The following is an 8,749-nucleotide window of genomic DNA, read 5'->3' as shown; positions in this document are numbered from 1 at the left end:
AACTTTTTTTGTGGAAAAACCACATCAGACACAAATTATTATCCAAAGTAGGTTATTGTATATACATATTAAAGCATGTCTGGAGGGACCTTCAGTTATTTGAAAGAATATATTTGGATGTAACCCTTTTGCAATCAATTTAATTTATATATATATATTTTATCAGTAACTGTAACAGATACAATTACATTTATTTTGTAATTTAACTACGTAATGCTGTTACATTAAACTACCCAACACTGTGTACTATCGGCAGATTCATGATAGGCTACATATTTGTGCACCGGCATAAAGGTTTATATAATAATGGCCCCAATAAAAAAAGTGTGCACTGGATATAGTTTGGGATGATTATGTGATGCGTCATTTCTGACATCTTTGCATCTGTAAAATCTGATTTATTTATATATTATTATTTGTAGAGGCCCTATGCCTTTGTTATCTAGAAATGTGACTAATCATTTGATATTTAGATTGACTCCTCTCTCTAAACTATTTCTCAAACATGCTAACATGACACTGTGGTGTGCTGCTTGAACAATTATTACACAGCATAAGTAGATAGATTATTAAACTGTTTTAATTATTTGGTTTACGAAGTACATTTGTGTAAACTGGAGACAGAGAACCCTTCACTATTGCAGACTTGTGAAAAGGCCTTCTTAGTTGTTGTGAGAGGTCCAAATGTTTTTTTGAGATTAAAAAACAGCATAAATGAGATACTTACTAACAGTATATTGGAAAACAAATGTAAGGCAATGTAAAGTAAAATTTTATTTTTGTTGTTTGTTTATGATTTGCTGTTTGCTTAATAAATACAATCAAACTCTCTGCACCATATTTAATTGCATAGCATCATTCTCTTGTATTGCATTGTATCGTGTTGAATGAAACTGTGTTGAATTGCACTGCATGACCATAGGGGTGAATCGTACTTTTTATTCATTCATTCATTTATTCATTTAATCAATCGTATCATATCGTGCTGGTAGCTGCTTGTGTGTTGCCTGTCATATTTCACGCGGTCATGCGCAGTCGGAGCGGTGTGGGTGGAGAGAAATTTGTTTATTTTGTGGCCAGCTAACCAGTAAATGTGTTGACGTTAGCTTACAATACATATACATATATATTTATAGATGTAGCCTAGTGTAAGATAAACGAGATCGCGTTTAGCTAATGTGAGAGTATAACCTCTCGTGAGGTAGCTGATTATTATAGAAGAAGGTTAGCTGATGAATGTCTTTTAGCATTAGCAGTTAGCCCAGCTAGCCAAAATAACAGTAACGCAAGCTAAGGCTGGATAGCGTAGCAACATTTAGGCAGCTAAAGCCACTCTCTTATCATCGTCTACCACCGGTCCCCAGTGCCCTACTGGTGGGTGAAATCACTGTAAGTCCACAAATCAGTGTGTTTGGTTCAGGTTATCAAACATGCATCCTAGCGTTACTTAACGTTACGGCAAGCCCAGTGATGGCTAACGCTAACAGATACCACTTACAATTAACTCGTTGATGTTAGTTATAGTTAATGTTCTGAAGTAATACCACTTTTGCAATAGATGTGTATTAACTTGATCGAATATACAGAAGTAATAAAAGGATTGTTCAGTGTAGAAGATCATGTTGGGTTGCACACTACTAACGTTATCTGAAGCATGGTGAAGGGAGGACACGCGAGGTTACCTGTGCAGCTCTGGTACCCATCAAAGCTAATGTATGCTGTAAAAATGCCCTTAAAACCTTCACGTTAAGCTTTTTTCCACTTTACGTTCATCTCAATATAATAAACCCACTTAAAAACATTATTTCATTTTGCATTTTGGACAAGATGTATTGGCCATATTTGTGGATAAGGGTTAGTGAGGGGGTTCTGCTTGCATACATGTGAACTTTATTGCAGTGTTTACCAGTTTTAATACACATTTATGCTAAAGCAAAAGTTCATTTTTATGTAAAATGTCATGTCAAGCAAATATTGTATATTTTCAGTTTTTGAGAGTTGCCTGGGTATCTTAAGGTACAATAAATTGACTTCAAAGAGGGTTAACTATGATAAGCAGGTCTCTGAAATAAGTGATGGTGGTACACAGATGCATTGTAAAATTTTGGTCAGCAGTCTGCTTTAGGTTGTTAAGCTCACATTATATCAACAGTAATTCCACCTTGCCTCCTCTTTTCTGTAAAGGCATAGAGGATACAGCTGCAAAGCCTCCCCAAGGTTGAAACCTAAGGAGCAAGATGTCAATCACGAACACTCCCACAAGTAACGATGCCTGCTTAAGCATTGTGCACAGCTTGATGTGCCACCGCCAGGGAGGGGAGAGCGAAAGCTTTGCTAAGCGAGCCATCGAGAGTCTTGTCAAGAAACTGAAGGAGAAGAAAGATGAGCTGGACTCCCTTATCACAGCCATCACTACAAATGGAGCTCATCCCAGCAAGTGTGTAACCATACAACGAACTTTGGATGGACGCTTACAGGTATAGTATCAGATAAACAGTACTGGATTTGTTTTGTGTTACACTCCTTTGTAATTGTAAGAGAGCGTTATCGGTGTATCTCATTCAATCTTCTTCTCTGTGCTTTAGGTTGCAGGGCGGAAAGGTTTCCCCCATGTTGTCTATGCCCGGCTGTGGCGGTGGCCTGATCTACATAAGAATGAATTAAAACATGTTAAATATTGCCAGTATGCCTTTGACCTCAAATGTGATAACGTGTGTGTCAACCCATACCACTATGAAAGGGTTGTCTCCCCAGGCATTGGTAAGAATCACTGGTTTGTTGGATAAGAGTAGATCTCATTGTTTTAGATTATTAAATTCATTATTGGGATTTGACCTACATCAATGTATTTAGTGATTTATGTGTTCCTCTGAATGTTTTCACAGACTTATCAGGACTGACCCTTTCCAGTTCAGGTAAGGAAGTGTCACACTTTTATCTTTTCCATTTTGATGGTTTGGTGGACATAAAACAGTTTAATTTATGTCTGTTGTCTCCTGCTAGGACCACTCTTGGTAAAGGATGAATATGACTATGATAACCAGCCATCTCACTCCAGCTCTGAAAGCCACCTGCAGACTATCCAGCATCCCCCGTCAAGGCCAGGTCCACCAGAACCTTTCAGCAGTCCAGCTCTACTCCCCCCACTCGCCCCAGTTGATGGCACCAGTTCAGCTTCAACCTCTGCTTTCTCTACCATCAGTGCTGGACCCTCAAGTGAGACACTGCATAAAAGCACAAAGCAAAGTGAAACCAAAATGCTGTAAAAGTTTCAATTTTGTGTCATTATTTGATTTGGTTTAGGTCATTTTATAATGGCTTTGTTTTAAAAAAAAAAAAAAAAGGGATTACCTGTCCACAGCAAAATTGTTTGAATTTTGAAGTGGACAAACCTACTAGTAATGCAGTAAACATGTATTTTTAGTATTAAGCTCAGACCAACAAAACAGACTTAAAATTGGCACACATTTTGCAACTTTGAATGTATATTTACAGATCCTCCCCCAAACTGGAGCAGAAACAGCAGCTTCCCCCCTTCAGTGCCCCAACATCAGAATGGGCATCTACAACATCATCCGCCCATGCCTCACACAGGGCATTACTGTGAGTACATTGAGAACTGAAAAAAATCAAGCCTGAAAAAATAGTCCACAAATACTTCAGTGACTTGAGGACATTATTAACCTGTTGTACAGCACAGAGCTAAGAGTTCACCAGTGACTCGAGGACAAGACAGATCGGATAAAGGCTGATTTATGGATTAACATATTTATGCGATGGGACCTGCTTAGCTGTTTTTCAAATTAGAGGGATTTTACGCAATATAAAAAATTGATTGATAAACGGGTAAAAGTGATACCAGCAGCAAAAAACCATCACTGGTTTACTTCAAAATATTTTTTTCCAACGGACTTTCTTATGGTATGAATAGATCATATTTTTCCAGACCAGAACAGAATTTGTAACTGTGGCCAAAGTGAAGACCAGCCATAGTTATTAGGTCAACCTCCACCCCTGACAACTCATGGAATTACTAATAGACAATTTGTGGTAATTTAAAAATGATATTTTACGTCTTTAATGTTATGGTTCCAAAGTTGCTTTTGCATAATTCATTTTGATATGTTATTGCAGGGCCTGTTACTAATGAAATAGCGTTCCAGCCCCCCATATCCAGTCACCCTGGTAAGTATTGAGCTGAAGATGGAATTACACCACATACTTAATCTTAATGTATCACAAAACTGTAACACAATTGGTGCAAAACAGTTGACCTGATGTTGCTCGTTGCTTTGTTCCAGCCCCAGAATACTGGTGCTCCATTGCGTACTTTGAGATGGATGTCCAGGTCGGGGAGACGTTTAAGGTGCCATCCACATGTCCGATAGTGACTGTGGATGGCTATGTGGATCCCTCGGGAGGAGATCGTTTCTGTTTGGGCCAGCTGAGCAATGTCCACAGGACGGAGAACATAGAGAGAGCCAGGTACTTAGCCACATGCTGAGAGACATTACAATTATATAGCTCACTGAAGCGAGGATTGTTAGATGTATGACTTGAGGTATGATAAGTGATTGATAGTCAAGCAAAGTGTATTTTATGTCACTCTTGTCTGACTGTGTTAGCTTTCCACCCTGTCTTTTCTTTTTTCAGGCTTCACATTGGCAAAGGTGTGCAGCTGGAGTGCAAAGGCGAAGGAGACGTTTGGGTGCGCTGTTTGAGTGATCATGCAGTGTTCGTGCAGAGCTATTACTTAGACCGAGAAGCCGGACGTGCTCCTGGAGATGCAGTTCACAAGATCTACCCCAGTGCTTACATAAAGGTGAGACACAGAACCATGCTCATACAGTGAATCGCAGAAATGTTCCAAATAATTCAGTCATAAAGTGATTTCATTTCTAAATTAAGGAAGGTCTTGCCATTTTATAAACCATATTTATTGTGTTAATATCAATTATGCTCACAGTAGGAGTAACCATAATCACGTTATAATATGTGGAGCATCCTGTATTCATTTTTGCCATTTAAGTCCAATGCTTGGTGTTCATTCCATACCATGTGTCCTCGCCAGGTGTTTGACTTGCGTCAGTGCCACAGGCAGATGCAGCAGCAGGCAGCAACAGCTCAGGCAGCAGCTGCAGCCCAAGCAGCGGCGGTGGCTGGGAATATTCCCGGGCCTGGCTCTGTGGGAGGCATCGCCCCTGCCATTAGTGAGTGTTCCTACTGCTGCACTTACCCTTCAGCAAGTGTATTATTATTGCTTTTCATTATCATCCTCCAAGTCCAAATTAATATAAGGGACTTACTTATTCCACTTACTGGCAGCATTGTGAGCAAGAGAATTATAGATGTGCACTGGCAGAAGAAAAGAAACCAGCAGTCAGTGTCAGTTAAAAGTGGGATTAATAGTCTAGCTACTGTATGCTTCAGCCAAGATGTGCAGCTGTAGTTTGTTGCAAAATACAAATATTGGTTAGGAATGTGTTGTCAACATATATACAGTAAAAAAAATATTAGAATGCGAGATATGGCTAAAGGGCAGGATGTTGTCCAAAATGTACAAGGACCAGGGTGTGAAAAGCAATAAATTAGTCTTTACATGGCATCAATGTTTCTTTCATTTTACAGTCTTGACAGTGAAGCCAGTCAGACAAGAAGTGTTAATATGATTATAAATCATAAAAGTTTGTGAGATATGTTTGATAATTCAATAATTAAAAACAAAAGTAACACAATGTTTAGCAAATAGGAAAGTTTAGTTATTGTATAGCCACAAGCATAAATGCACCCATGTTTTGTGGTTTGGAGCATTTGAGTGAAAAAGTTGGAGTTGAAGTTATGGCTTTAACAAACTTAGGTTGTGTTTTGATCAAAATATTTTCAGGCTTGGCATGCTTATCAATTACTTTCAACGTATATTCTAACTCTTACTGCAACAGTAACTTTGCTAACATATCTTGGCAAGGTTTGGCCTATACATCGATTTAATCGCTACTGCCTGTAATTCCCCTGAAGGTTTGTCTGCTGCTGCTGGCATTGGGGTTGATGACCTGCGTAGGCTGTGTATCCTGCGGATGAGCTTTGTGAAAGGCTGGGGGCCCGACTACCCACGGCAAAGCATCAAAGAGACACCCTGCTGGATCGAGATCCATTTACACCGAGCTCTGCAACTACTGGATGAAGTTCTGCACACCATGCCCATAGCTGACCCTCAACCTCTTGACTGAGTTTGAAGACATAAACTGTACAAAAAACAAACAAACAAAACAAACAGACAAAAAACTCTTGACTCTACTTTTAACAGACCACTCCACATATAGGCTTGGAGTTGAAGGAGGACCGCAGGGAAGCCTAGCTGAGTAGGTTGTAGGAGTGGAAACAAGGACATTAAAGGCCGGCAGTATACTCTGAACACACTGCTTTAAAACCCAGCACTACGAGCAGTTCCCAGTATAATGAACGAGACTCCAGGTCTGTAAATTCAGTGACTTCCAAACAAAAGCTGGAGGAACATGTGAGTCACACGGGAAGGAGTCGTGGTACACTGGAAACATACTGCCAAGAGGATGCACATGATGGAAGAATACAAAAACATTATGACACTCACATGAATTAAAAAAACGTGTCCACACTGAAATTATAAGGTGGAAAAAGTGTCTCAATAATTTAACCGTAGTGCTGTGCAAAAGCATTGTGTCATTACAGCAGAATGTTAAGTGTCAAACCAGAAATTATTCACTGTTGTGTTCTGTGGACATCTCGTCTATTTAATATTTCATTTTTACAAGCATCCTCACAACTGAGTGACAACCTTACTTTTCTGAACTATTTCTTCTAAAGAGGGCAAACTATTTGGCTTAAAAGGCAAAGCGTTGTATTTACACTGATAATTAACTCTGTCTGACAAAAGAACATTTGATTTCAGTTGGAGTATACTGCCGGTCCAGCCCTCCTTCATCGGCTCTCGGGTGCCGATATGGCTTCATGTAAGTGGAGTTTTTTCCCCCCTTCAATGATCAGGAGATTTATGTAAAATCATGTTATTCATTACTCATGTTCTTGTAAGGATGTCATTTTCAATATTTTTCATTTCTGACAGTCCTTGTTTGATTTAAAAAAAATATTATTCCCCTTTGAATAGTCGTTTTTAATGAGAGCGTTTGAAAAGCCTGTTTTAGCTGACGTCAGCTTCTCTTTCAACACCATTAAAGTGTTGTGTAATTCTAAAACCAGTCAAGGCTGTTATGACATTATCAAATGATGTTTTCTACGGACGTTTTTCAAACCCCAGAGTTTATTCAAAATATTTTCAAAAAGGAAAAGGTTGATATGACACATCTGTGTATTATCATTATTTGGAATAGTCATTTTTAAATTAGATGCCCGCATAGTACCCATTAGCACTTTATTAATTTTTTAAAGTATTTTGTCTTGTTTCATAGTCTCATGTGTGGTTACTTGTATCCATATAATCTCTTAGCATAGTTTAAATGTATTTTCTTGCTAATGATGATCTTGGTGAGATCCATGAAAAATGTGGCTCAAAGTGACACACTGCCCAAAATATGTTTTGTGGTTAACTCTTATTTTAATTTTTTTTTTACAGATCCCTTAATTTTCAACTAATTTTCTGAAAAATGTGATAGTAATTTGTAACAGTTCATCTTTTAGGACATTTTACAAAACATTTTTGTGTAATTTGGTACAAATGTTAAAACGATAAATGATATATTAGCATATGAGGTGGTTTCTTAAAACTGCTACGAGTGAGCATCTATAAAGAACTTTGGTAACACTTTCCTGCAAATTTTCTAGGACATTTTTCCAGTTTCTTAAAAGTAGCTTCAGTGTAATGGCTTAAAGGGGTTTTAGGGTTTTTAATAAATAATCTAATATGCTAATATCTTGTTTGATGCTTAAAACTACACAATGAAAACTGGTTTCCTGTCAGTCAAGACTAATTAATTTGCAATCTTTTTTGCAAATTAACAGCTACATATTAATTCAAATATAATGAGTGGGAAATTGAGCCAACTAAACTAACTGAGGCCTTTTTTCTGTTTTTATATTTCCTTATAAATTTTTTAAAAATTGCACCACCCTTTCTGTAAAATGCCTTAAAAATACATTCTGACAAATTACACAATTTACAGAAAATTAGTATAAAGTTAAAGTGGTGGTTCGGCATAATTTCGACCTAGTGTCATATGCACCATGAGGTCTATCTAATCAGCGCCTCAGCCGTTTATTTTCATTTGGTCAGAAAATAGTGGAGTTAGAGCCATCAGCCGAATTGCTTAGTACAGGAGCTAACGGGACCTCCAGTGTATCTGGTTAATTACCCCACTAATAATACCTGGATTATTATCAAACTTCTACAGTAGTACAAATAGGGTCTTTACTCATAAATCAATGCATTGAAAAGTTTGTAAGTACACCAGGAATTTATTAATATATACACTTACCTGATGGCTTTTACTCTGCGTGATCACGCACAGATCTCTATGTGCTGTGCGGGATCTCGTGCGACCATACGGTATTTCAGTGATCGCGTGAGATTTCGACAATATTTACAGCTTTAGCAGTAGCAGCAGAGTAAAAGCCATCAGGTAAGTGTTCATATTAATAAACTCCTGGTGTACTTACAAACTTCCCAATGCATCAATTTATGAGTAAAGACCCTATTTGTACTACTGTAGAAGTTTGATAACAATCCAGGCATTATTAGTGGGGTAATTTATGAGATACA

General features: G+C 38.1%; 1 protein-coding gene across 2 annotated transcripts; it reads left to right on the top strand.

The window, feature by feature from the left end:
• Positions 1 to 1,074: 1,074 nt before the first annotated feature.
• Positions 1,075 to 7,075, top strand: smad4a (SMAD family member 4a). 2 transcript variants are annotated; one of them, XM_053339449.1, is made up of 11 exons: positions 1,075 to 1,389; positions 2,185 to 2,477; positions 2,586 to 2,760; positions 2,886 to 2,915; positions 3,004 to 3,216; positions 3,496 to 3,603; positions 4,135 to 4,185; positions 4,302 to 4,485; positions 4,654 to 4,822; positions 5,072 to 5,210; positions 6,016 to 7,075. In XM_053339449.1, exons 2-11 carry the CDS (start codon positions 2,238 to 2,240, stop codon positions 6,225 to 6,227), a joined length of 1,521 nt encoding a protein of 506 aa, XP_053195424.1. In that variant the 5' UTR covers positions 1,075 to 1,389; positions 2,185 to 2,237; the 3' UTR covers positions 6,228 to 7,075. The 2 variants fall into 2 exon arrangements, with proteins under 2 accessions (XP_053195424.1, XP_053195423.1); XM_053339448.1 differs by lacking the exon at positions 6,016 to 7,075 and having other exon boundaries at positions 5,072 to 5,618.
• The last annotated feature ends 1,674 nt before the right edge of the window (positions 7,076 to 8,749 follow it).

The sequence above is a fragment of the Scomber japonicus genome, chromosome 19 (genome assembly GCF_027409825.1).
Source record: "Scomber japonicus isolate fScoJap1 chromosome 19, fScoJap1.pri, whole genome shotgun sequence".
NCBI classification, from domain to species: Eukaryota; Metazoa; Chordata; class Actinopteri; order Scombriformes; family Scombridae; genus Scomber; species Scomber japonicus.
This window is presented reverse-complemented; position numbering and strand designations above follow the sequence as displayed.

Excerpts from the sequence above, each read along its gene's own strand:
- smad4a (XM_053339448.1), top strand. The coding sequence starts at position 2,238 with ATGTCAATCACGAACACTCCCACAAGTAACGATGCCTGCTTAAGCATT. Across the intron at positions 2,916-3,003 it reads ACTGACCCTTTCCAGTTCAG|GACCACTCTTGGTAAAGGAT; the intron begins GTAAGGAAGTGT and ends GTCTCCTGCTAG. Across the intron at positions 4,486-4,653 it reads GAGAACATAGAGAGAGCCAG|GCTTCACATTGGCAAAGGTG; the intron begins GTACTTAGCCAC and ends TTCTTTTTTCAG.